Here is a 27,515-nt window from a genome sequence, read left to right as displayed (position 1 = left end):
GAGCCGGAGTTCATCAGCAGTCAGTAGTCGGCACACTCCTCCCTCCAGCAAAGTGCGCTCGTCCGCCACGACTCCACCACCATGGCCAGCGACATCTCCTTGGACCCGGCGTGCCAGGCGGGCGGGGAGTCGCAGGGCCGCTTCCGAATCAGCCGCCTCACTTCGTGCGAGGAGGCGGCCGCAGCAGACGCGGACTCGCCCTCGTACGAGAGCACCCAGCAGCAGCAGCAGCTGTACGGCACGCAGTCGAGCTCCACCTCGTCCATGCGCACGTTCGGCCACAACACCCTGGACGCGGTGCCGCGCCTCGACTACTACTGCAACACGCACGTGGCCGGAGCAACGCGAAAGCAGCGGCCTTCGCTCGCCGCGCTGCATGGCCTCGAGGGGGTGAGACGCGCACACATACGCGCAAACGCGCACACACACACACACGCGCACGCACACACACGCACACATACACGCGCGCACACACGCGCACACATACGCATGCACACACACGCGCGCGCGCACACACGCGCACACGCACGCAACGCACCGCACACTCTCTATCCAGTCCATCTTCGTTACCTCTCTCTCTCTCTGACTTTGGTGCTGGCCCGGCATGCGCGGTCCTTGCCAACCCAACTCATCGCGTGCCGTGCCGGCCTTCGCAGGTGCTCGCTCGACGGCACGCGTCCCTCGTCTGCTGAAGGATCTTTGCTTTCGTGTGACTTGTTTCTCGGTGCGCTCCGAGGGTGTGCGTCTCTCTGGTGGTCTCTCTGTGTGTACCAGAGGTGGGACAAAGTCATTGTTATGCAAGTCCAAGTCGAGTCGCAAGTCATCAAATTCATGACTCGAGTCTGACTCGAGTCCAAGTCACATGACTCGAGTCCACATCTCATAGGTGGGACAAAGTCATTGTTATGCAAGTCCAAGTCGAGTCGCAAGTCATCAAATTCATGACTCGAGTCTGACTCGAGTCCAAGTCACATGACTCGAGTCCACACCTCTGGTGTGTACGTCTCCTTTGTCTTTGTGTTTCACTCTCTGTCTCTGTCCGTCGCTGTGTCGAAGCCCCCAGGTCGCTAATTCTCCTCTGCCTTCACCAGCCAAGATTCAATCGGCTGTTAAGAGAGGGGTCGTTAGAAACCAGCGGGGTGTCTGTAAATGGATCGCCCTTTATTGGTCTTCATTTTCTAGTTACTGTCTCGTGTTCTGAACTCTTATTCGTAATTCGTTAATTTTTGGGTTAGATCATCGTGTAGGTGTATTGTAATTCGGTTTCGTATAATCCTCCACCACCGGACAGACAACCAATTCATGCCGTCACGTGGGCCAACGTGCCGCTCCATTTGGTTTACGAGCAGACGGAGAGCCGAAAAGCGAGTAGCGATTTGACGATTTAATACGAACGACGCTTTGGCTGGAGATGACAAAATATAAATTGTCAACTCTGCTCGCTTGTCAACACTCCTCCGGTTTGCGGGGGAAAAAAACCCAAATCACTCGTGGATCTTTGGGCTTCGCGTGACGATTGAGACATTAGTGGAAGGCGCATTAGAAACAAATGTCAATGATTGTTGTTATTTACTGTTTTTCATTGACTCGATTTGATCGGCTCTGTCGGGCGGTGCAGGGTTATAGCGAACGTGGGCATTGTGTCTACGCGATCTAACCCCGAGAGAAAATAACCATGAGTCCTAATATACATCATTGGTCGTGACGGCCTGCGTTTTAACTTACTGAACGATTGCTTGCCGGGCGGTGTAAGAAATACATTTATTTTCTCTTACGTGGAAACACAATCGTGCGCCTATCGAACCACGCGTCGGGTTGACGCACACCACCGCAAGTGCAATGCGGATTACAATCGCAGCTCTTTAAGACTCCAACGCGAGGAACAGCCCCTGCGTTCGACACCCCCGGTGGTGGAGGTGCCAGGGCGCGGCGCGGCCGATTCGCCCTCCCGCACCCCGCAGTGAGACGCACGCGTCCGCCACGCGCGCGCGCGCGCGCCCTGCGGTGCCGAGTGCACAGAGACCCGAGCAGTGGCCGCACATGCAGTTCTTTTGAGCCGGTGGTCTGGACAAGGCTTTCGCGTGTTTCTACACGCGCGACGCTGCGCATTTCTCCGTGTTTGCTGTTTGTTGTCGTCGTTGTTGTTGTTCCGGCATCCGCTTTTGTGGCGTGCGCTGATGCCGCTGTTGCGGTGCGCGCTCTCGTCGTGCGCGTGCGAATGATGAGAGAGTCGCCGCGTTTGCCGCTCACAACTAAGAGGGAGAGCAAAACGACACCGACTTGATCTCTCTCTCTGCTGACGCCCTCTCGTCGTGGCGAGCAGCAGAGCTCGACATTGGACACCGAGCTCGCGAGCAGACTGCTGCCACCATCACATCACGCACGTGTATAGAACAACAGAAGCTTGCAACGGTCGTGTGCTTGCTGGGTCGCACCCCGCGTGCCGTTCGGTAGCATGTCCGACGTTTCGCTCCGCGTGCCACCGAGAGCTTCTCCCAAATACGTTCCCGAAGAAGCTCACTTCGGTTGCTCGGGAGACGCTCCATGGCAGCACATTCGAGTACCGTAGTGATAATAAGTACTGTAATGATAACACATACTGTAGTGATAATAAGTACTGTAATGATAACACATACTGTAGTGATAATAAGTACTGTAATGATAACACATACTGTAGTGATAACACATACTGTAGTGATAACACATACTGTAGTGATAACACGTACTGTATTGATAACAATTCGGTTTTCCCGCAGCAGTTTGAACGATTTGCTCGAGAAAAAGTCAACGTCACCCAGCAACACCTTTTTGAAGTTTGTGAAGGGTAATTGCCCGAAACGTCTCCGATATACATTTTCTTTTAAGGCTGCAGAGTTATTGACGAATGATGTTGTTGAGTGTTGTTGTTGTTGTTGCTTGCGCACGACCGCCAAAGAAGCGGCAGCAGTAGCGGCATCACCAAACAATGAGTTTACATTTGAAGGTTTGGTGGCGCAGTGGTTAGCGCACTGCTCTACGATGCAATAATAATCCACCCAGCACCGCCTGCATACCAGATGATTTCACCATCGTGTGTCCGTGCCACGTGTCCCGCGTGTCCGTGCCGCAGCTGGGGATCAACTTCGGAGGGGGCGACTTCGAGAATGCGGAGCCGACGCCGGAGCAAGAGGCGGCGGCGGAGATCGAGGTGAAGGCGAACCTCAAGAAGATGAAAGAGCACAAACCCGTGCGCTTCGGATGGGTCAAGGGGGTCATGGTGAGTCGCCTCCTCGCAGCAGCAGCAGCAGGGCACACCCGGCACATGTCAACCAGTATATATACGGGGTCGGATCTCTTGGAATTTCTCATTTACTTGATACAGCGAGTGTGCTGTGACGGTTCCACCTGAAGACGGAGGCTTGTGTTGCCTCCGAAACGTCGTGATTTTTATTTAATTTTTTATTTTACTTTTATTAATTACATTTTTTTACCTACGTGACTTTACCGAAAAAAAACAAGAATATGTGAAGTATGGTTTGCGTACAGGAGGTGTAAACACGAAACAAAACCCCGAGACTTATCGTGTGACGAAGGAACATCGCTCGCATAACCAGCGCTGGGGAAGGGGTGGGGTGGTGGCGGGTTAGGGGGCTTCGTGGAAATACGCGGCGGTTCACAAACAATGTCCCGCCGGGGAGACGGATCACAACTCAGGTTCCCCAGGTCGGCGGCAGCAGCAGCAGCCTCTGTCAGCGAGTGGTCGACCCCGGGACAAACCCGGGCAGGTGGCGACCCAATGGACTCTGCTCTGTGTGTCTGTGTGTGTCTGTGTGTGTGTCTGTGTGTGTCTGTGTGTGTGCGTTCCCAATGTAAGCGATGGTGCAGCGGTTAGCGCTACGCCGCGCTATGAACCCGGCGACACGGGTTCGATTCCCGCTCACGGCCAACACCCAGTGACGATTATCTGAACCGGTCCTGGGCCTCCCCTAGGTCGACTCAGCCTCGAATGAGTACCTGGTGCGGTGTGTAAACATCGCCACTGGGGAGACAAAGGCGGTCGGGCGTGGTGCTGGCCACCCACCCCTTCGTGTGCCGTGCCGGCCTTCATAGGTGCTCACCAACAGCACTTGCCCCTACAGTCTGTTAAGGCTATACGGGGGATCTTTATCTTTGTTCCCAATGTAGTAATTTTGCGGTGTCATTTTCGAACGAGCCCTTTACCGACCACGCTTTGCATCCCACAGATCCGGTGTATGCTGAATATCTGGGGTGTCATCCTTTACCTGCGTCTTCCCTGGATCACGGGCCAGGCAGGCATCGGTGAGACTTCGGCCGCACGAGTTTTAAGTTGTTCGCCTCATCATGAAATGGGGCCATGCGCTCCGTTCGCCCACCCACCCCGCCTCTCTGTCTCTCACATTTCGACCGTACCCTCCTAACCAAACACTCTCTTGTAGTCTCGTGCACGTGGTGTTCACACCGTATTCATCGTAGCGCAAGGCGCTATGCTTCACGGACGGGTATGGACCGCAGGAGTTTCTCAGCAGGGGACGATGTTGGCCATGCGTACTCCCGAATGAACAATTGCAGCGAAATGTTTGCTCATTGGCCCCTGACGCCGGCATGCGATGGGCCTAGGTCCCCGGGTTCTTTCACGTCCACCGCTGCAGACGGCGCTGAGTTATTACGGTCAGACACGCCGGCAGTGGCAGCCAGGGCGGCCTGCCGGAATCGAATCGCTGAACCTCTACAATGCAATGCCGTGTCAACCCATACGGTCTACCCCGTATTCTTGTGCAGGGAAATTCAATTTTGTTTTGTCTATTTATTTGTTGTTTCTCTGTTATGATGGGACTTTGTAGAATGAACGTTGATATTTATTAGGGGCACGGGGGTGACCAATAAGGTCTGAATTGATCTGTAATAAGGTCGGGGGCACTGATAAGGGGTTAACAGGTTTGCAATACCTCCTTCTAAGTAAGCGTCACTCACTCGGCTCGACACCGAGTGCGCCAACTCGCTCCGCGTTTCTCTTCGTCTCCCTCCAACCTGTAGCTCGCTCCACTGCACGAGGCCACTCGGCAGCGCAGTGGCGGGAGGCAGCACCTCGGGTCCGACGAATCGCAATTGACACGAACGTGGGGACGGACGAGCAGGCGATTCGTTTTACAAAATCTGCGATTTGCTGCCAGCCAACAACGCTGTCTGCGCAGTGTTGATATTGTGACTATTCCTGTGTGTGCATAGCCGAGTCTGTATGCAAATGATGTGAGCGTTTCGGCTTTACTCGGCTTGACTGTCGATGAACCTCCCTCCTTGGCCCAACAGGACTGACGTGGGTCATCATCATCATGTCCGTGGTGGTCACCAGCATCACGGGCCTCTCCATTTCCGCCATCTCCACCAATGGAAAGGTCAAGTCCGGTAAGTTGCCGTGCGGACCGCAGGTGACTCCCACGCTCCTTGTGGGGAGGGGAGGGGTCAGGAGTCAGGGGTCACCATGCTCCCTGTGGGGAGGGGAGGGGGAAGGGGTCAGGGGTCACGGCCACCACGCTCCCTGTGAGGAGGGGAGGGGGAGGGGTCAGGGGTCACGGCCACCACGCTCGCCCCCGCGGTCAAGTGCATGGCGGGATTCGGCTGGGAGCTCTCTAGCGACCCCCGTGGTGGTTCCGCTCGCTCTGTCAGTGTCATCAACCACAGTGGCGAGATGTTAACTACCTCGCCCGGTATACAGGAGGTCGTGGGTTCGATCCCGACCCTGGCTCCTGCTGTATACTTGGAGTTTGCGTGTCTCTCTCTCTCCCCGTGGTAGCGTGGATTTTTCTCCGGGTCCTCCGGTTTTTCCCTCCACGTTTAGAATCAACGTGCGTTTAGAGTATTTGGTTGCTACTATCAATTTCCACACAATGATAATCTACTTCGTTGAGCTATCATTTGTGACCAGGTCGCTATATAGCTCCAGTGAGCCTCATACGGTAAGTTTAGTTTTCTATTGTGAATTGGTGGTTTCATTCTAGAAACCCACAGTTCCCCAAGGGGCCAGCGACAAACAGCACCGCCGAAGTTGTGAAGAGATCTGGGTGCGACGCGTTTCTTGAGCTGAGCGAGGTTATTATTTTTTGTTGTTGTAAGAGCTTGGGGAGGGGTGGGGTAAGCGAGACGATGAGGGGGAAGAAGTGGAACGAGAAGCGGTGGCGAGGGGCGGGGGGGAGGGGTGAGTGTGGGGGGTCAGGGGAACGACCCTTGGGGGCACTGCAGGTGTGTAACCGCGTTCATATAACACCGATCCCCGGCAGGGTTTATGATGTTTGTCTATATATATATACACATCGCACGATGATGTGTGGGTTCCTCGGTCCCAATCGGCGGCGCTCACCTCCTCGCAACCCTCTGCCTCGTCGCCCAGGTGGAACCTACTTCCTCATCTCGCGCAGCCTGGGCCCCGAGCTGGGGGGCTCCATCGGCCTCATCTTCGCCTTCGCCAACGCGGTGGCGGTGGCCATGCACACCGTGGGCTTCGCGGAGACCGTGCGCGACCTCATGCTCGTGAGTGCCCCCCCCACCAACCCCTCCCCCCCCCCCCCTGCTCCGTCGCCGCCACGCGTCCCACCGCTCCCCGCCGATGCGCGCCGGCGCTGTGCCAAACAAGCCCGTGACGCGCCAGCTGCGCACGTCGTCCACTTGACGTCTCGGTGGCTATCAGATGTTAACTCGCTCGCTCACCTGGGATACAGGAGGTCGTGGGTTCGATCCTGACCTTGCTTTATATTTGGAGTTTGGCGTGTCTCTCTCCCTGTGGTAACGTGGATTTTTGTCCGGGTCCTCCGGTTTTCCCCCCACACTATAAATATCCACGTGATGAATAGGCCACTCCGTTGAGCATTCATTTGTGGCCTTCTCGCTTTTGAAAAAGAGCTATGTAGCTCAGTGGGGCCTTAGCTTGTGAAATAAAAAGTTCAGTTACATTTGTCCATCGGCCCGTGAGCCTTGAAGCGTTTTTACAGATCCCTGGGGCCCATCCTCGCTTATGCGCTCAGAGCCTTGATTTCTTCCCCCCCCCCACTTCCGACCCCCCCCCCCGCTCCCCGCTGGGTTGCAGGAAAACGGTGTGATTATCGTGGACTTCGTCAACGACATCCGCATCATCGGCATCATCACGGTCGTTCTCCTCCTGGGCATCTCGCTGGCCGGCATGGAGTGGGAGGCCAAGGTTAGTGACGCCCTCGGCTCGGGAGACGGAGCACGCACGCGCAGGTCGCCGGCCCTCACCCAGCTCCCGGTTACGCCGGGAGACTGCGGGTGGAATCTCCGGGGAAACGTCGAGAATGAAAAATTGATGACGCTCTTCGGCATTTTGCTGAATGTGTGTACGTATGTTGAACTTTATGTTGCACCGTACATAGCCCGCCGTGCTAAATGAGAGGTGCGGGGGGAAGGACAACAAACTAAACTACAAAAATCAGCTCTAAAGAAATTAGTTTTTCAATCTCGATGGCTTAAAAAAGTGCATAGCTCCAGTGGCTTCCTAATATCGGTAGGAAGAGCGTTCCAGACGGCCGCAGAAGCACATCTGAAAGCGCGCGATGCGGTGCCCGTCTTTGTTCGATGGCCATCCAGAAGCCGCTGCGAGGATGACCAGTGCTCGTGTGAATAACCAAATCGATTTGTAGATTTAGGCACGCGATAGCTTGACTTCTTTTGGCTCTGTCGTCGGGTGGTGGAGGGTTATCATCAACAATTGACATTACACCTCCACCCTAACTCTAATATCTAACCCAAACCCTAATGTTGGTCAGGAAAACCTTCGCATAGCACGAGGCTCCGGGTAAACGCTGCCCTCTGGGCGAGGAGAGAACCTCGAACGATCTCCTGACTCTGTGCTGTGTGCAGGCCCAGGTCGTCTTCTTTTTCGTCATCATGGTCTCGTTCGTCAACTACATCGTGGGCACCATCATCCCGGCCACCGAGGAGAAGCAGTCCAAGGGCTTCTTCAGCTACCGCTGTGAGAACCCCGCGGCGGGTGAAGCGCGCCGAGACGCGAGTGTCAACGCTGCAGCTCCCTCCCTCCCTGCCTCCCCCCTCCCTGCCTCCCTCCCTCCCACCCCCCTCCCTCCCTGCCTCCATCCCTCCCCCCTCCCTCCCCCCTCCCTCCCACCCTGCCTGCTTGCCTTCTTGCCTGCCTCCCTCCCTCCCTGCCTCCCTCCCTGCCTCTCTACCCCCCTTCCTCCCGACTCCCTCCCTGCCTCCCTCTGCCCCTCCCTCTCTGCCTCCCTCCCTCCTCCCTCCCTCCCTGCCTCCCTCCACGTAGCCGAGCGGGACGTTGACTGAGGTCGATTGAGTCTCTGTAGATGTGCTATGCAACAGGGCCGTCGCCCGAAATGTCACCTGTTGTGCATTTTACCTTCGAGGTTCCACGTGTTGGGTTTTCGTTTCTAAACTGATGCATGGGAGCGCCGTAACGTGCCCACCGTGCCCGTCCGTTCCACGTTCAACAAGATGTGTTTTTTGTTTTTGCCCTGCAGCGGACATTTTCGCCACGAACTTTGTGCCGGCATTCCGCGGCACAAACAACAATTTCTTTGGGATGTTCTCCATCTTCTTCCCGTCGGCGACCGGGATCCTGGCCGGAGCGAACATCTCCGGAGATCTCAAGGTAGAATAGCCCGTGCCCTCCGACGTCTCTGCGCTTCCTTCCACGTGAATCCAGGGCACGCCTCTTCCCTACTCCCATTCGGCCGCCGTGCGGAGTATTCCCCACGGCGTCCCATAACGCGTCAGCTCTCCCCCGCCACGCACCCCGCCGTGCAGCCAGCCGCACTGTCCCTCCACCTGCCACTCGGAGATGGGCTGCGTGGATCACCATCATCGTGGACCGTGATCAATCCACTGCTGGATGAAACACGCCGCAGGCAGTTGCCACCTCTCGCCGTTCTGCGATGTAACAATCCGTCCGGAGCCTGTGCGTGCGCTGATTTAGTCGCTCCATCTCTTTCCCAGCTCCGTTACCTCAGCTTCCCACACGACTGCTTCGCTATCCCACAATTCTCTCTGTTTCCTTCCTGTCGCATTCGGTCGTATGGAGCAAATGTTTGACATCATCAAGTTAAGAAGTGTGCCGTGTGTACGTCGTGACGTGTCGTCCGTGCAGAACCCGGCGGTGGCGATTCCCAAGGGAACCATGATGGCCATCTTTTGGACCACCATCTCCTACATAATCATCTCGGCAACGATCGGTGAGCGATGCACGACCTGTGGGTTCTGTGAGTCGGGTGACATGTTTCCGTTTGGCATTTTTACTCTTCAGCGGCAGCGATCGGCAACGGGTGACGGTGATGTATTCGTACTGCTGCCGCTGTTACAGAGTTGGGTCGCCCCGATTCTCCGTACCCTGGGGACGGCTCTGCGTGCATCCATGAGTAAGCTTGTGCCATGTGTAAGCTTGTGTCATGTGTAAGCTTGTGCCATGTGTAAGCTTGTGCTTCAGCGGTAGCGCCGCCGTTCGCCGACGAGGCTCCGTGTCGCGCCCCGCACTAATCCCGCTCCCTCCCCGTGCCGCCCGTGCCGCGCAGGCGCGTGCGTGCTGCGCGATGCCTCCGGCGACATGAACGACACGCTCGCCGTGCTGGGCGTGGGGGGAGAGTGCACGGGCCTCGACTGCAAGTACGGCTGGAACTTCTCGGCCTGCGCGGCCTCCGAGACCTGCACCTACGGCCTTTACAACCACTACCAGGTGCGTGCCGCGGTCACCGAGCTCGCTTCGGTGCACTAACCGCTGCGCCACCGCTCCATCTCATATCTTGTTTCACATTCCCACGAGGTGGCTGAACACTGCGCGGTGTCCCTAACCCCGTGTTTGACCGCGCGTGGTGTGTGGCGCCATCCCCCGGGCAGGCCATGAGCCTGGTGTCCGGCTTCGCCCCGCTCATCACGGCCGGGATCTTCGGCGCCACGCTCTCCTCCGCCCTCGCTTGCCTCGTCAGCGCTCCCAAGGTCTTCCAGGTATGGAGTTCGCCTTACAACAACAAAAATATCGCAGCAACAACGTCGCAGCGGCATTGCAGCAATGTCACGGCAACGACTGCACAATGCGAACGATCGCGCGAATACCGAGTGAGATGTTGTGGTTGTCACCATTCCCTGCCGTGCAGTGCCTGTGCAGGGACCAGCTGTACCCAGGCATCAGCTTCTTTGGCCGTGGCTTCGGCAAAAACGACGAGCCCATCCCGGGCTACGTCCTCACCTTCTTCATCGCGGCCGGGTTCATCCTTATCGGTGAGTGATTGCGACCGCGCGGGACCAGAGAGATCCAAGGGGGAACGGAGCGCCAATCCCCCCAGGCCACCGATTCTTCTTTTTCCACTGCACACCCGAGCAGTGCCGGTGCCACGCCGTGCCAACCCGGCCCAGCGGCTTACCACTGCCGAAGCCAGGCCGTGCCGCTGGCGCCGCGAGCAACGAGCCGATTCATTAGCCCCGCCCCTGGCCCTGCTTGGCCCCCAAACCAGATTCGAAGTCTTGTGAGGCTGCGGCAAATGGCCAGTGGAGACACCACTTGGAGTAACGCGAGGGCCTCGTGCTGGCACGGTTTGGATGTGCCGGTGGAAAATGGGCATGAGCTGTGAGTGTTAAAGTGAGGAGTTCCAGTACGGAACTTATACATAGATTAGTTTGTTTACTGTAGTTGCATTTTAAACATGAAATATATTTGTAGATTTTACAAACACAGAAATGAGGCAATAACATCGACAGTCACCGAGCAGTAAACGTAACGTTATCGCTGCACAACAGGCCTGAGTCAATACGGTTATTGTTCCAAAGTCAACACGATTCTTTCATTAGAAAGTCTTTTCACCGCCAAAAACGTCTCTCTTCATAACAATAACATATCTCTCCGGGCGTCCTAATGAGGTGGTGCAAATCGCTCGCGGAGTTATTCACCCGGTAACCTCCGATGGGCACGGCTGGCTACGTACGGTGCGAAAGAAGTTCTACGTACACACGTACGTACGTACATACGTGCAGAGCGAAACGTGGGGCCGGAGTGCCGCGTGATCCCCACCGGGATGACACGGATACGCGAGCCTCACTTCTCGCGTGCCACTCGCGCCCGTAACGGTTCAAGAGCGGTAAAACAATCAAAGGGTAAAAAAAGAAAACGCACAATTGCGCAATTGGCCACAGCGGCCGGTGGACAACGCCGCACGCCGTGGCAGCCGATGGACTTTGACGGAGGGGCCTCTTGAGAAGCCTTGAGCGGGAGATGAACGGTGCAGCCGCGTGGCGCGCTGGGGTCCCCGCCTCTCCGCGGGTTCCCACGGTCAACCCCACGCCGGGTTCGTGTTCCATGGGGAGGGGGGAGGGGTGAGCCGCTCTCGTCGGCGTTTGCTGACTGTGAAACTTTTATTTGTCACGATGATGAACTTGCACTGTTGGGGGGGACCGTGTTGTAATCGTCGCTGTGAATGGTTCGAGGCCTCCCCCCGGCCGGGCCACGCGCCGTCCTCGTCCTCGTAGTCGGCTGGCGGTTTATCGCGTCGAGAGACGGGTCCCTTCCAGAGAAACGTGGAATTTACACACTATTGGCTGAGGGCTACCAACAGGGATGAGTGCCGCCCCGTGCTTCTTTGAGCGTAGAGATGTTTCGACTTCAGTTTAGATTTTTTTTGCATTTTTAGTGATTCTATAACATTGTCCATGAATAATTAAAAAAAAATCACTCTCCGAGAGACAGAGGCTGGTATATAGGTGCAGAAAACCACCATCAAGCCCACAGTTGCCCAAGCTCTGTAGTCCTATATATGGACCTTTGGTCAACTCGATAACGCGTGTGAGGGGGTTAACACTCAATCTTGCACAGACTGAAATTAACCCTCTTGCTGTACTGCCGTACTTCGACGCCCACGGGTAGAAAGTTTCACAGATTTGCGCGCTTGGTCCAACAACCCTTAACTACACAGTGCTGGAACACGGGCGTGCAGTGGAGGCACCAGCGTCTAAACGAATAAAAAACTGTGATGCGGCGAGGATCGGGCCCTCGTTACGATGCTTCTGCGTGCGTCAGTCGAGGTGACGAGGCTGTTCCGTGATGGTGACTCTCGGCGTGACGTGTGTGCCTCCGTAGCTGAGCTGAACACCATCGCGCCGATCATCTCCAACTTCTACCTGGCCTCCTACGCGCTCATCAACTTCTCCTGCTTCCACGCCTCCATCACCAACTCCCCAGGTGACCACCGCACCCCGGCACCGCCACCGACGCCACCGCTTACATTTGCGACGTGGCGAATCGTGAACGAGTGAGGGTCGGTGCGGTATTTACGCAGCACGGCACGGGGACAATGGGGGTCACGTTTCTTAACTCCCCCCCCTCCCCACCACCACCACCTCTGTCCACCCAGCGGTGTACACGGGTAACACCGCAGCTAATCGATTTGGCAGCCCGCGTGTTCTGGAGTAAAGTGTGGGTATCCATCGCTCTTCCAACACGTCTGGCCGGCGTGGAAGAGCCGGCCAAAATCACCGTCTCGAGGGCCTCTCCCAGGGCTCCCGTGAGCAGTGTCGCGAGCGAGCAGTTGCAGGGCTGCGCCTTTATGCTTCGCGCACGGCAAGCGTGCCGCCAGCGCCGCGCGGCTGGTCGTCGCGTCCCACAGCTCCCGTGTCTGACCGCCGCGTGCGTGCAGGGTGGCGGCCGTCCTTCCGCTTCTACAACAAGTGGGCGGCGCTGTTCGGCGCCGTCATCTCGGTGGTGATCATGTTCCTGCTCACCTGGTGGGCGGCGCTCATCGTGGTGGGCATCGTCGTCTTCCTCCTCGCCTACGTCACCTACAAGAAGCCAGGTGACGAGGCCCGCCGCCCGCCGCCCGCGCCGGCGGCGATGGCCGTCGGCGCTGGCGGGTGTCACCGATCAGTTTTCAAGGGCGATGCGTGCACTATTATTGGGAGCACGCTTGTTTGCACGCTTTACCACGAGCATGACGTGCGGTCAATGCGGAGTTGACGATGCCTTGCAATCGGGTGTCTACTTGGTGTTTGAACATCTTAACACCTCTTCTTGGTTCTTTCGGTAAAGTCACGTAGAAGGGAAATAATAAAATAATAAAAATAAAACATAATAAAAGATGTTTAATTTTTATTATTTTATTATTTCCCTTCTACGTGACTTTACCGAAAGAACCAAGAAGATTAATCCCTGCAGTCACGAAAGCTTTAAATCAAAATCTTAACGCCTCCTGTAGTATCAACGGAAAGGGTTAACGCCTCTTTATATATGTTTTTACTAATCCCTCCTCCTTCTCATTTCACTGCACACGCCTCTCCCATCACTGTTCAGTGTCTCGCGACGCTCTACGAATCATCTGAGCCACTGTGTCAGCTCCACCACTGGGAGGCACTTTCAATTCCAGCATTCATCTCCACCAAATCCCACGTCGTCCATCAGAACCCCTGCTCCACCGTAACTTGTCCTCCGCTACCAGAATCCACCTTCTCCCATTCGCTCTGCCACCTCGTCCGCGCGGGCACCTGCGTCAGGCCGTGAACATCTTCCTTTCGGAACTTGTCCGATTCCCACGCGTGCGTGCGCTTGACACGCTCCCCGCTGCGTCGGCCGCGCATCTCCTCCCCCTCGCAGACGTCAACTGGGGTTCCTCGGTGCAGGCGAGCTCCTACAACATGGCGCTGGGCTACGTCGTGAGCCTCAACGCCGTGGAGGACCACATCAAGAACTTCCGGTGAGTCGCTCACCCTCCTCGCTCCTCCTTCACCCAACCGTAGCTGATGGGCCTCCTCAGTATTCAATACCTATCTCATTACCTCCCTCAGTCCCTACCTTAGCACCTACCTCAGCACCTACCTCGGTTACCTAACTCAGTATTTACTTCATTAGGAAGACTCTTGCGAGTGTGTTCCTTGTGGGCGTACACTGCATGATGCTCTTCCTAACAGCACGAGCACTCTCTCTGTTGGGCATTAGCGTCACTCTCCGACTGCTTCATCTCCGCGAAGCATCTTCACTCGCGGCTCGCCGCGCCGTCACCTCCGTAGCTTCCCACACCCCTCACTCCCTCTCGATGCACATGCCCCCCCCCTCCCCCCACCGTCGTTGTGCGGCGTCGCGAGGTGCGCGCTGACCGCCGCCGCGTGCTCTCCGCGTCAGTCCCCAGTGCCTCGTGCTCACCGGGCCCCCCAACTGCCGGCCGGCCCTCGTGGACTTCGTGTCGACGTTCACCAAGAACCAGAGTCTCATGATCTGCACCAACGTCCTGGTGGTGAGTGCCTCGCCCCCCCCCCACCTTCCTCCCCCCCACCACTGCCCTCCACCCGCAGGCCCTGCTGTTATCCTGGCCTTGGTGTACCCACGTGCAGTGATTCCTCGTTGAACGTGCCAGATGCGTTCCTGAAAAGCGGCGCGTTAAGCGAAAATTATTTCCGCGTAAAATACAATTAATGTAAATGGTGGGCTTTAAATTTCTATTTAAAGATTTCGTGACTGCAGGGATTCATCATCTTGGTTCTTTCGGTAAAGTCATCACGTAGAAGGGAAATAATAAAATAAAACATATTTTATAATGTTTTATATGATAAAAAATATTTTATGTTTTATTTTTATTATTTTATTATTTCCCTTCTACGCGACTTTACCGAAAGAACCAAGATGATAAATGGTGGGCGTTACAGGATACGATTTATTGATATTTACCAGAGGATATATACATAGCACATTATCACTAAATTAACGTTATCGTTGTATCTTTTTAAATCAGAGGATGATGAACACATGGTAGGGCCCTATTTAACACCCTTGAAAGTTGCGTCTACATTATGGGTAGTAGGGTTAGGGTTTATCTCGTGATGCCAGTTGCTGAACAGAGCACATTGACAAAGTTCTACACTGTCGGCCACGAAGACCGTACAACTCTTACGTCTTGTTCTAACGGCGCGGACGTGAATGTTGGCCACCACGCGTCAGCGACCGCCACGTGCGTGCGGCCGCTCCCTCTGCCGAGCAGCGGCCGACTGCGTGCGCCGTCAGCTGCTAACTTTACTCTGCGCGCTGCCCGCGAACGACAGGGCTCGCGCAAAGACAAGCTGCCGGAGCTGAACGCGCCGGGCCACATCGCGTGGCTCAACAAGCGCAAGGTGAAGACGTTCTACCGGCCCGTGGTGGCCGCCGACGTGCGCTCCGGGGCCCACATCCTCATGCAGGTTCGACGCACGCACGTGGTGACGCTCCGGACCCACGCGGCAATGCGCCGGGCGCATGCGGCAATGGGACATACTTCCTGGATCTTGTCCTGGAGATGCTCGACGCATTTTCAAGCGAGTCGTCATGTCTAACTGATACGTTTGGTCGTTATAATTGCCGTTGAGCTGAAAGGATATTAATTGATGCGTTAAATGCTCGAGCACGCGACGATTATGTTTGGCTTTTGTCACGAATTTGTTTGGCGCTCGCTTGAAACTGCGGCAGGCACCTTCAGGACAGGAGGCAGGGTGTCAGGATAAAATTCCGGATTTTGACACAAGGGGTGGGTGGCCAACACCGCGCCCGGCCACCTTTGTCTCCCTAGTGGTGATGTTTACACATCGCACTAGGCTGACTCGACACACACGTTCACACCGCACACCTACGCTGGTGTCACCATGTGGCTTCTGCTGCTGCTGCTGCTGCGTGCAGGGCAGTGGCCTGGGCAAGATGCGGCCAAACGTCCTCTTCATGGGCTTCAAGAAGAACTGGCAGGTGGACCACCCTCACAACATGGACAACTACGTCAACATCATGCAGTAGGTCGCCCACCCAGAGGTCACCTCGACGGGGTCGTCACACGCCCCCATGAGCCACGTGACAGCGTGTTAGAGACTTCCTTTGTTGAACCAGTTGAGGACTCCAGAGGCAAGGATGTGGAAAGTGAGCTGGGAACAAAACACTGGACAAAGTGGAGTGTGAATTTCCTGCTCGATTGAGCAATTAAGCACTGCTGCTCATCTCCTGTTTAGAGCCCGTATTCAGCCAGAGGTGGAAATTCCTCGTTTCCATGGCATGGGCGACTCTCTCCATAGGAAACCCACTGTTGAGTTCCCTGTAAAGTGGTACTTATTTGATTGACCCTAGAGGTATGATTGGCTGAGTCAACCCCACCGACCAGGATCTGAACCCCACAACCTTTACGATTTGCGAATCACTCGCTCTGCCACTCAGCCACCCGGCCAGGTGTGTCCCCAGTGCTGTCGTCCGGCAATGCTATGGTGAACGTGCTTGAGATGTGAACATCGCTGCGGTGCCCGCGCGTGTTTTTGTGTTTTCAGCGACGCGCTGGAGTTCAGCTTTGGCCTCTGCGTGCTGCGGATGAAGGAGGGGTTGGACATCTCCCGCATCAAGCGAGCCCACGGTGAGCACACGAGCACGGCCGTGCACGCTCGCACCGGCCTGTGTACTCTACACCACCATGATATTTCTTTAGCCGTGGTGTAATAATGTAAGAGGACGCCAAGACGGTTTGAATCGGATGCTGTGAGGTTCCCATTGGCTGGGGGGGGGGGTCACTTGCGCCGGGACGAGATCCCGATTGGCCACGAGGAACAGCCACTCACGATCCTTTGTCCGTTCCACCAGCGAGCTTGGGGTTGGCTGGGGGGTTCAAAGATCAGGCGCAAGAGTTTTTGGAGGGCTTCACGGCTGGGAGAAGTTTCGGGAAAGAGGCGTCTGGAGCGCATACAACGCACAGGATAGGAGGACTCCAGGAGAGGCCGGGTGACTACCACTGCGGTTGTCTTACGAAGAGAATGGCCCTCACCGTGAGAATGTGGAATGTCCAGCGGCGATGTAAATTAATGTTTTCTCTTTGCTTGCTTGGGCAGAGAGACACTCTGATTCTCAGTTATAGTTTGTAACTTATGCGTATAGTAGAGCAAGAACAAATCAACACAGGGGTGGAGTGGTGGAGGCTGGGGGGCGGTGGAGGGGAAGAACAGAGTGATGGATTTGAGGCCGAGAAATCTCGATTCGACGGCTTTCGCTTCGTCGCGAGAGCAGAGTGTGACCCCTGTGTGTCGTCACGACAGTGAACCGCGCGTTTGACGATGGAGAGGTCAAGGTGCAAATGGAGATGACAAACGGAAACTCTATCACGAATGGTGAGTACGCCGAGCGATGCTACTTTACAACCCATTCACTGTGTTGCTTTCAAATTTAAGTTTTTTATTATCATTTTGATTACTTGCTTTAACATTTGACATTTTTACGTGAATGCCACTTCATTGTTTTAGCTTATTCTGATTAGCTAAAAAACGATTGTACTTTCCTTACTTTCATGCAAAATATAGCAGTGATTCTATGTTCGAAAAAAAGTTTTTTTTCTGGCTGGCTGGCCGGACGTCATGTCGAGAGGGAGGGAGGGAGGGGAGGGACGGAGGGAGGGGAGGGAGGGACTGATGGACAGTCACGACCAAACGACTTCCGGGCTGCTAGCTACAATTATGCATCACGCTCAGCCACCGATGAATACAATTTTAGTTTCCAGTTTGTCAAATTTCAGGTGTAATAGTTCATCTTTGCAATTAGCGATGCAGCCCATCAGAGACTAGTCTCTGCTATAGCAAAGTGTCATTTCCATGACGGGGAGAAGCGTTGCCTGGCTTCAGTTCCAGCAGTCTCTCTCCACCCTTCAGGCGTTGCCACGAGCAGTGAGCTCTAACGGATTATTAGTGTTATATGTATGTTATATATTTACACCGCAAGGCATGCAAATTTCAAATCAAAACACTTCATAATGTATAATGCGCACAGCTGTTGCACGGAAGCACAGGAAAACGCAAAGACCTGAGAAGGCAACCAGAACCGGTGCCAATAATTGGTCCTATTTTGTGATGTTTGGTCAACTCCATGAATGCGTTGTTTATACACGTGAGAGCAAACCGCAGGAGCCGGGGGGAAAACCCACACGTGCGAGGGCGCAACACTCTATCCCCGTACAAGGGTTTCTCAAGGCCGGAAAAGTTCTCGCTTGCGGTACCGGCAACTGTGACTCGCGCCCAGCTCAGGCTCACACGAGGTTGTGCGCGTCTCCACCGCCGCGCAGGGGACGAAGACTTGGCCATGGAGGCGGAGCAGGCGAGCACCATCTTCCAGGGCAAGCAGGAGAAGAAGACGATCGACGTGTACTGGCTCTTCGACGACGGCGGTGGGTGATTCTCGCTCGCCGCACAGCGATCGGCCTGCGTCCGTTTCAGAGCGTGAGAGCGTAGTTGGAGACTCCGATCGTTTCCCTTCCGTTCTCACCTCGTTGCCGAGAGCGATTGACGCAGCAGCAGCAGATGGTTATTAAATGGTGTGCTGACTGCCTGCGGTGTGCTGCGGTGTTCTGTGGTGTGCTGACTGCTTGTGGCGTGCTGCGGTGTTCTGTGGTGTGCGGTGGTGGTGTGCTGATTGCTTGCCGTGTGCTGCGGTGTTCTGCGGTGTGCTGACTGCTTGCCGTGTGCTGCGGACCACAGGGCTCACCCTCCTCATCCCCTACCTGCTGACTCGCAAGAAGCGCTGGAGAGACTGCAATGTGCGCGTCTTCGTGGGCGGACACATCATCCGGCTCGACGAAGAGCGGCGCTCGTACGTTCCCGCACGCACAACAAGAACGAACATACACAACAACAGTTTAACACGTAGGCTTTCGCGACCAATATTATTCATAATCAACGTTTTTGGGTTTAGATCGCAGTATTTATAAATGTGTCGAATTGCCCGATGATGCTGGATGCAATTACCTGCGAAACGTCGTACTCAAATTGTAAATGTTGTGGTTTCATGCTTCAACACACCGGTGGGCTAAAGCAGTGAACTATTTGTCTTTTGTCAACGTGACACTTTTTTACTGATTGGCCGTGTCGGGTGGTGGAGGGTTACGACACATTTATAAATAACGCGATCTAAACCCAAAAACGTTGATTATGAACACACAACAACAACGACCGCCACTCACCACTAAGTGGCGGTGACATCACTACGGCGCTTCTGCCATGCTAGGTGCACTTTGAGGCCACGTGAAGTCTCGAAGGCCCCCTGGCAGGTCACGGGACCCAGTAGGTGCCTTGACTGCAGATGCGCCACCTGTGCCCTCTACTTTGCAATCTTGCTGCGTTTTATCCGCTCCTCCACCCTCCACTGTTGATGGAGGACGACCGTCTCCTCGCACACATATGTATACGGTACATATGGTATATCGGCTGTCGTGTGTTCACTGTGCCGTCGTGCAGGATGGTGACTCTGCTGGAGCAGTTCCGCTTGGGATTCAAAGATATCCAAATCCTACCTGACCTCAACCAGAAGCCAAGGCCTGAGCAGTGAGTGGGCACGAGAAACAAATAAACAAACACACACACAAGATACATGCAGGGACACAGTTGTTATGTGTACAGCACGTAACATACACTCATTGTAATGGTAAACACGAGGTGTTTGACTTTAAAGCGTAGGTTTTAGCGCCAATGTTACGATTCATAATTGAACACATATGGGTTTGTCCCCGTGTAATGATCTGACTAAATGTGCGTCGTGAAGACCCCTCACCACCCAGCCAAACAAACTCAATTGTCACGTGGTGCACAAGCGTTGAGCGAACACGATATCGATGAGTTTGTGTGAGTCACAATCGTTCACACTGCGCCGTGAGCTCGGCGACTGGAGTTCGACTCTGGCGAGGGCTGACACCGTGGCGAGTGATGTATCTGCTTCACCAATCAGCACTGACCAGCGTGGTGAAGTGTGGTGAAACAACCTCCATGGCTGACAATGTGTGACTAAGGCCTGTACAATGATGACGATGATGATGGCGACGTTCTAATTAAGTGACGCACTGTGGCGTTTGACACAGCATGAAGCGCTTTGAGGACATGGTGGCTCCATATCAGCTCAACGATGGATTCAAGGAGGAGGAGGTCGTGAACGAGATGCGGAAAGATTGCCCCTGGAAGATCTCCGATGCGGAGCTGAAGCAGTTCAAGGAGAAGGTAATGGGGCCGCCGCGGGGATTCGGTCACGTGTCACTCTCCATCATAAGTCACGTGTCACTCTCCACCGTGAATCACCTCTTACCTCTCGCCCTCCAAAGGGGCTCACTTCCCTGCCTCCTCATCCCACAGCGCCTTGTGTCGCATCTCATCGCGAACATTCGAAGGGCACCCTCAGTGGCAGCTGTCCCTGTGCGGCACAAGTTGATGACTCGGCACCGGCCCGCACGTCGGCATCGGTCTGCTGCCAGTCGGCGGCGACGATTGTTGGCGTGGCTGCAATCCCGGTCGAGTAATTTCCTGGGTGTCACTTTTTCGAATTTGGCAAAAGATTTGGGCCATGACGCTGGCACTCGACGCGCAACTGATTTATTGTCCCATCGTCACTGCAAGGGCGACGATGGGGCACTCTCCCCATCCCCGTGACCTCGTGAGGTACGGCCACGTGCTGTCCAGCGTCCCGGCTGCTGGAAGGGCTACTGCTCTCACTCAGTATATCACTCTGTATATCTATTACGCTGTCACTATGTAGGTCCTCCACGCGAGGATTCATGTCACGGTTTAACTTAGAGGTTGAATCATCTTTTGCACATTCCACCGATGTTAAAACAGCCGCAAGGCGCGAATCGTACACAGCACGCCGCTCGGCCTCACTTTCCGTCTCTCTTCTTGGTTCTTTCGGTAAAGTCACGTAGAAGGGAAGTAATAAAACAATAAAAATAAACATAATCAAATAATTCTCACGACGTTTCGGCCACAATGCAAGCAGCCGTCCTCAGGTGAAGACCAGGTCTGTCGGGGAGACAGCGTCAGACGCGTTGTGGCCGAAACGTCGTGAGAATTATTTGATGTTTTATTTTTATTATTTTATTATTTCCCTTCTACGTGACTTTACCGAAAAAACCAAGAAGATGAATCCCTGCAGTCACGAAAGCTTTAAATCGAAATTTTCCGTCTCTCGTCGTGCTTTGTACGAATTTCCGATAGTTCCAGGTGCAAAGAACTTCAGGTCACATCGATGGTGATGAGTTCAATCCCGCTGCGTGGTGGTTTACAATGGTTTGATCGTTCACCGATGCCTTTAAAACCGTTATCGCATCGCCATGCTCGGTGTGTTCTGTTCTGCGGCGCTTCAGCTCTGATGTCCATCCGCTTCTTGTTTGCCCGTCATTTCTGCTTGCTTCATTGTCGCGCGCTTTTGTTTTGTTTCCGCCATCGCCGCTGTCGCTGTGGCGAGCCGGGTCACGCTTGCAAACGAACCCTAGAGTTCTCACCACGTGGTTCAAGCGGCTTACTAAAAAAGAAAACACACAAAAGCAACCTTGTCAGTTATCGTCACCGTTTTAATCGTGCGTGCGTGCGTCCGTGCGCGCTTTCGTGTGTCCAGTTGGAGGGTGTGTGTGGGTGGGGGGGGGTCCAGGGAAGTGCTCACAAATGCTCTCTCTCTCCCCAGACGACGCGCCAGGTGCGGCTGAACGAGATCCTGCTGGACTACTCGCGGGACTCGGCTCTCGTCATCGTGTGAGTGCCTCTGCGTGCACGCGCCCTCACTCACCCGTGCGTGCGTCCGTGCGTACTGCGCTCCTCACTGCCGCTCCGCGGACTCTGCAGAGGAGCAGGCTGGCTCCTGGGCCCGCGCGCTCCTCCGCGCCGCTGCTGCGTCGTGCTTCAGGATCAGTGATTGTTTTACCCTTGAAAGCATTTTTGCATAAAGATTGATCATTTCCCGAACAAGTAGTAATTGAATAGCCGCCAATCTCCCCAAATAATTAACTATGAGCCGTTAACTGAGACCAGTGCTCGTCAGGTGCATGTGGCCCGCAGAAGTAATTGTCTGCGATGCACCGCTCCACCCTGTACCACCGCGTCAATCATTGATAGCCGCCGGTCAAGCGCTAGTCCTTACGTGCGCCAAATTGATTTTATGCTTTCATGTTTTTTATTCCACGGACAAGATGTGCGCAGTTCGAGAAAAATACTGTGGGAAGGTCAACGCACGTCAATTTGACAATTGCCCTGGTTTCAGTTCGGTGCCAGATGCCATAAGGGCGGATAACCGAGTGCCATGTGGCCACTCGGCTCTCAGCTCGCGCCGAGGGCAGGCGGCGAAGCGGCCACTGGCACGAGCAGCGACTCGTGCGCACAAAAGCGCTCGCGGGCGCACGCCGCGGGTGCTGGCGCGTGGGGCCCGTGGTGTCAACACGCGCAATGCTCCACGGTCAGTGACCCGGAGAGCCCGGGGCGCCCAGCGTCCGAGGAGTTGCGCCCTGGCTGGCTCCGTTCGCTCCGCGGGGAATCCCTGCGTGGCTCCCACGCGGGGATGTTACGCCACGTGCTCCAAGGGCAGAGCAGGGGCGCCCAGCAGTCTCTGTTCCGGCTTGTACTCGTACGTACATGCGTGTACTCGTACGTACACGCGTGTGCTCGTACGTAGGCGCCACCGGGCGGTAGCTACGCTGGCACGTGCTGCCATCACGCACGCGCTAGCTTCGTTCCTGCTCAGCGTCACGCTTGCGGCTGGCGCGTGTAACGTGTACGGCTCGCTGGCGAATGGCTTTCACAGCCAGGCTCGTGAAACGGCGGTGATACAAAACTTCTCTTGTGATATTAACAGAGCTGTAAGCGACTTTACCGCAACTGACGAAAACATTGGTCTTCTACAGCCGGAGCAGATGCCATGTATTGCATTTGTTTAGAATGAATGTTGAGTCGTTAGGCCGCATAAGTAAGAAGACACTCTATGTTTCAATTAGTCGGTTGATTGCCGCACACGCACCGTAGCCCTCAGCAGCCACTGCAGGCGGCACGACAAAGCAGCTCCACGCCGTTGTAACTCCCACGCAGATTGTCCGCTCAGCGGAAGTCCCCGCAACAATAATAATAATAATGTGAATGTGACGCGGTATCAGTAATTAACTCGCTCCCACCTTGAGGTGCACGTGAACCTCTTAACCCAGAACCGGTCAGCGGTCTGCGTTTACTGCGAGCCATTAGGGCCACGCATTACGAGTCTGTAAAGCAGGGTTGCGTAAAATGCCCCGTACGCAAATGTTTCTATTTCCACACGTCGCGATGTCGTAACGCCGAATAAGCAGCCACCTGCTCGCTGTAAAACGCAGCCTCGAGGCCACACAGCGGAGAGAGAGAGAGGTCATCGGAAGGCAGAACGTCCTCACCGATGCGATGCACGCGCCGTGCTGTCAGGCACGAGCGGTGTGGAAGCCATGCACGAGCGAGGGAGCGAGCGAGCGATGAGAACACGGTGCACGCGCCTCCCGTATAGTTCTGAACCGTTCGATTTAAAGCTTTCGTGACTGCAGGGATTCATCTTCTTGGTTCTTTCGGTAAAGTCACGCAGAAGGGAAATAATAAAGTAATAAAAATAAAACATAATAAAATACAATTCTCACGACGTTTCGGCCACAACGCAAGCAGCCGTCCTCTGAAACGTCGTGAGAATTGTATTTTATTATGTTTTATTTTTATTACTTTAACAGGACCCTGCGGGGTGGGCTGGTAGGAATAATACTAATACCGGTACAGGGATATCGACCGCACACACACGCGCACACACACACGCACATACACGTACACACGCACACACACGCACACACACCGCACGCACACACACACACGTACACACACATGCACGCACGCACACGCACACGTAATGAAGTTGTGTTGCTACGCTTCCAGTTCGCCGTGAATAACGATCCGAAGCCCAATAGCGCCCATTCATCACGCCGCTCGAGTGGGCCGGACACGCACACACGCACGCACACACACGCACACAGTCACACATATACACACACGCACGCACACACGCACACACAGACACGCACACACACGCGCATACACACGCACACACACGCACGCACGCACGCAAACACGCACGCACACACACACGCACGCACGCGCACACACGCGCACACACATACACACACGCACCTCTCACCTGCAAGGCAGCGGTCGCCGCTTCTCCTCCCACATCTCTCGTCGCGGCAGCTGTAACGATGGTGCAAGTTTATTTTTATCATCAATTCCTCCTCCACCCCTCCCCGCCACTGTTCACCCACCAGAATAAATGAGTTCGCCCATAGTCAGTCGATCAAAAAGTTTCGCCGTGAGGCGCCGGAAGCGACGGCCATCTTGTTTAATTCACATCACAGGGGGAGCGGGCGGCCATCTTGTCGGACAGGGTCATGCCAAGTGTTTGCAGTAGGGGGCGATGTTGATACACGGACGGACAGACGGACGATATAATCTATTGGTGGTCTGGTCCACTTCGTTCCTACCAGTATTATTTCTCTTCTACGTGACTTTACCGAAAGAACCAAGAAGATGAGTTCTGAAGCTAACGAAGTGGAAAACGGTCGTGACTTCAGAGTGTTGATGCGTCGTGGCTAGCTGGTCACTTGTTATCGAGAATTAACGCCCGTGGCACAAGGGAAAGGCCGCAGGCCACCGGCCACTCAGGGTCATCCCTCCGAGGTCACTAAAATGAGTAGCACTTTGTGGCAAGTCGGCAGTGGGAATTACTTAACCGTAAACTTGTGGAATTTCTTCTTTGTGGTGTTGCAATACACAGGGACACACACGGCGCGCCACTGTGGCGAGATGTTAACTACCTCGTCTGTTATTCAAAAGGCATGGGTTTGATATGGACCCTGATACCTGTAAATTGATCGCGTGGGTTTTTCTCCAGGGACTCCGTTTTTTCCCCCTCCACATTTAGAAACATACTTATAGGGCATCTGGCTGCGATACTTTTCCACGCGACAAGCCACTTCTTTAGGGCTATCACTTGTGGCCAGGTCTATTTAAAAGAAACATGTTATTTAGCCCAGTGGGCCTTGCCTGGTAAAATAAAAAATAGTTTAGTTTGTAGTTTTATAGTTTACAGTGGCAGAGTTGTAATGTTTGTCATTTGGTATTTCAGCCATGATGCCCACGCCCAGGTTATACAGCGGCGGACATTACGACTCCTGGCTACTGCTGCCCAGAGTCTGATGGTTTGGGATCCAACAGCTCGGCCTCTGCCTTGTTGCCCTCTCCCTGATTGGATCTCACAAATCAAAGGGATCTCTCTCTCTGAATGGAACTTTTCACTGCTGATTATTGAGAGAGCGCTTGTGAAAAATGGCCGCAATTACTCATCCGCACGTTTCTCCCACCGCCCTGAGCAATTCCTATCTTGCGCACGGCAAATCTGTTCAGGAGCTAAATGCCCAATGTCGAGGTCTGCCGGCCACGACGGGAGGGCCTCAGGAGAGAGCTCGCCCCGTCTCGCTGTCGCTGCTCTGCCCAGCGAGCGCAGACCGCAGTGGGCTCACGATGTCGTCCAGAATTTAGACGACATCGGCCACAATCGCCCCACTGCGGCCGTCTCCCGCTCAATGTTTCCATTGAGCGGGAGACGGTCTCACGTCGGCCCCCACCTGTTACAACGAAGACCAACGTCTGGGTAAAAACGTCGTTAATTCGAACCCTCGAACGGTGACGATCGCTCACCCTCGCCTTCACAGCGCTAACCGCCGCGCATGTGTCCCTCCCTACGTGCGGACGCAGGTGCATGCCATTGCCTCGGAAGGGCGTCTGCCCGAGCGCGCTCTACATGGCGTGGCTGGAGACCATCTCGCAAGACCTGCGCCCGCCCGTGCTGCTCATGCGCGGCAACCAGGAGAACGTGCTCACCCTGTACTGCCAGTGACGGCGACGCCGCGGGGTCCCGGCGCCGCTCGCGAGCGCCGGTGGGCCCGGCCGCGTCTCCCGCGTGTCCCCCCCCCCGTCGCCCCGTCGCGTGTCCCTCCCCCAAACGTCTACCTCCCTGCTTGGCATCTCTCCCTCTCCGAGCTGTCCCCTGGCTTAGAGCGTTCCTCTCCCCGTGCGTGCCGCGTTCAGGAGGTGTAAATAGAATGGAGCTTCTCTCAGGCAGAGTGGAGCCGCGTGACACCAATCGACGAAGTGACGCTGCGTGGCCTCCCTGGCCGTGCCGCTCATGAGTCGAGCGAATCTGCGAATCTGTGAAGTGGCAATCGCGGGGCGCGGTGTGGTGCATGACGGCCGCACAGCCCCCCCCCCACCCCACCCCCCCCACCCCCACCGTGACGCAGGCCATGAGCACCGACGGCTCCGTGTGAAGTGAAAAATATGGCGGAGGTGCAGTCCTGGAGATGATGCCACGCTGAGGCCACAGCTCCGCTCCGCGTGCAATAATGAAAACGCAAAGCGCCGTCGGGAGATGTTTCTTGTATTTAGATGGCAAACTCGGAACGCGCAGCCTTCACCAACGGGAGACTCGACGCTATCGATGCGGAGTTCCATCACTGGCGCGTGCCTCCAAAATCCGCTCGCGACGAGCTCTGCCCGTGTCACCGCGTGTCTCGCCGTTGACGCTCACCGCTCGCGTGACGCCACTCGCCGCTCGCCGCCACGTGACGCACTCAACGCCAAGGGCACTCACAACCCGCAGCTCGACACTCACCAGACACCCACTCGATCCCCCGTCGCTCGCGTGAAACTCACCTCTCGCCGCCCACCAGACACCTGCGACGCGAATGAAGACACGTGTGAGGATGGCGCACACTGTGGCGGAGTGCCTAGCGCCAGCGCGATGCGCGGGTCGCCGGCTCGGTCTCCCCGGCGTCTGTCCGCTCCACCGTGGTCGTGCCACGAAGCGGCACGAACACGGTGGGGCAGGCTCCCTCTCGGAGTGGGGGGCGGGGCGGGGGGAGTTTGCTCGAGTGCACGAGGCGCCTCCTGCCAAACAACCGCAGGGCTGCACCATGACCTGTTCTTGTGGCACACACCGTGAACACGGCGGCGCGAATGCGGATTCGCAGCCTGACCGATCGAAAACGGGGGCAAGTGCGATTGCACGCGTGTGTGTGTGTGTGCGCATGCGATTGTGCACGTGTGTGTGGTGCACGCTCGCCCGCGAGTGACGCTGCTGCTGCTGCCGCCACTGCTCCACACCGAGAGAAGATCGCGATTGAGCCGCACTCGCCGTGGGTCGAGGCGCCGAGGCGCTCCGAAGCTTCGCGTAAAAGAGCAGACATGGCAATAAATCGTGCTTTGCACTGTACGGGTTGGCATTTGCGGTTTCAGATGTTATTCTCGTTGTATTATGGAGTAGTTTTAGTTTGGTAGTGCTACATAGGTTATGGACAACTGTATTAAGGAATGAAGACTGTAAAGCTCGCCCGTGTCTCCCTTCACGCTGTTACTTTGTATATTGTATTAAAGTCGACCCGAAATCCCCTCGTTGTCTGCGTGCTCAGTGAGAGAGCGGACTGCCGTCGTGCGTGGGACTTGTCTGTGTGTCAGCGATGAGGCTCGGACCCCCGCCAGGCTCACCGCACAGAAGCGCACAGTGCCGAGCAAGTTGTTAATTCCCGTCTTGCTCCCTGAACTTGTATCACGAAAGTCAGATTCGTCTCAAAGAAAACTGGAAATTACGAAGCAATTTTTGTTTATTTCACCAGGTAACGATAACTGAGCTGTACAACTCATTTCCAAAAGCGAGCCGGCCACATGATAGC

General features: G+C 55.3%; 1 protein-coding gene across 1 annotated transcript; it reads left to right on the top strand.

Annotated features, from left to right (window-relative positions):
* LOC144727668 (solute carrier family 12 member 3-like) lies at window positions 1–27,233 on the top strand. Its single transcript, XM_078606658.1, has 26 exons — window positions 1–390; window positions 3,110–3,256; window positions 4,224–4,299; window positions 5,308–5,403; window positions 6,386–6,525; window positions 7,079–7,189; window positions 7,870–7,981; window positions 8,502–8,632; window positions 9,128–9,212; window positions 9,549–9,709; window positions 9,871–9,978; window positions 10,128–10,251; window positions 12,101–12,202; window positions 12,657–12,812; window positions 13,607–13,706; window positions 14,132–14,243; window positions 15,046–15,180; window positions 15,653–15,759; window positions 16,282–16,364; window positions 17,038–17,109; window positions 18,054–18,155; window positions 18,466–18,577; window positions 19,222–19,308; window positions 19,839–19,974; window positions 21,428–21,495; window positions 25,543–27,233. The coding sequence occupies exons 1-26, from the start codon at window positions 82–84 to the stop codon at window positions 25,682–25,684; spliced, it is 3,114 nt and encodes a 1,037-aa protein (XP_078462784.1). The 5' UTR covers window positions 1–81; the 3' UTR covers window positions 25,685–27,233.
* The last annotated feature ends 282 nt before the right edge of the window (window positions 27,234–27,515 follow it).

The sequence above is a fragment of the Lampetra planeri genome, chromosome 26 (genome assembly GCF_965212315.1).
Source record: "Lampetra planeri chromosome 26, kcLamPlan1.2.h2, whole genome shotgun sequence".
Taxonomy (NCBI): domain Eukaryota; kingdom Metazoa; phylum Chordata; class Hyperoartia; order Petromyzontiformes; family Petromyzontidae; genus Lampetra; species Lampetra planeri.
Note: the sequence above shows the minus strand (reverse complement) of the source record. Positions and strands in the feature narration are given on the sequence as shown.

Bases quoted from the DNA above. Each gene is read 5' to 3' on its own strand.
- LOC144727668 (XM_078606658.1), top strand. From the start codon at position 82: ATGGCCAGCGACATCTCCTTGGACCCGGCGTGCCAGGCGGGCGGGGAG. The intron at 17,110-18,053 runs GTGAGTACGCCG...ACCGCCGCGCAG, and splicing joins CGGAAACTCTATCACGAATG to GGGACGAAGACTTGGCCATG. The intron at 18,156-18,465 runs GTGGGTGATTCT...TGCGGACCACAG, and splicing joins CTGGCTCTTCGACGACGGCG to GGCTCACCCTCCTCATCCCC.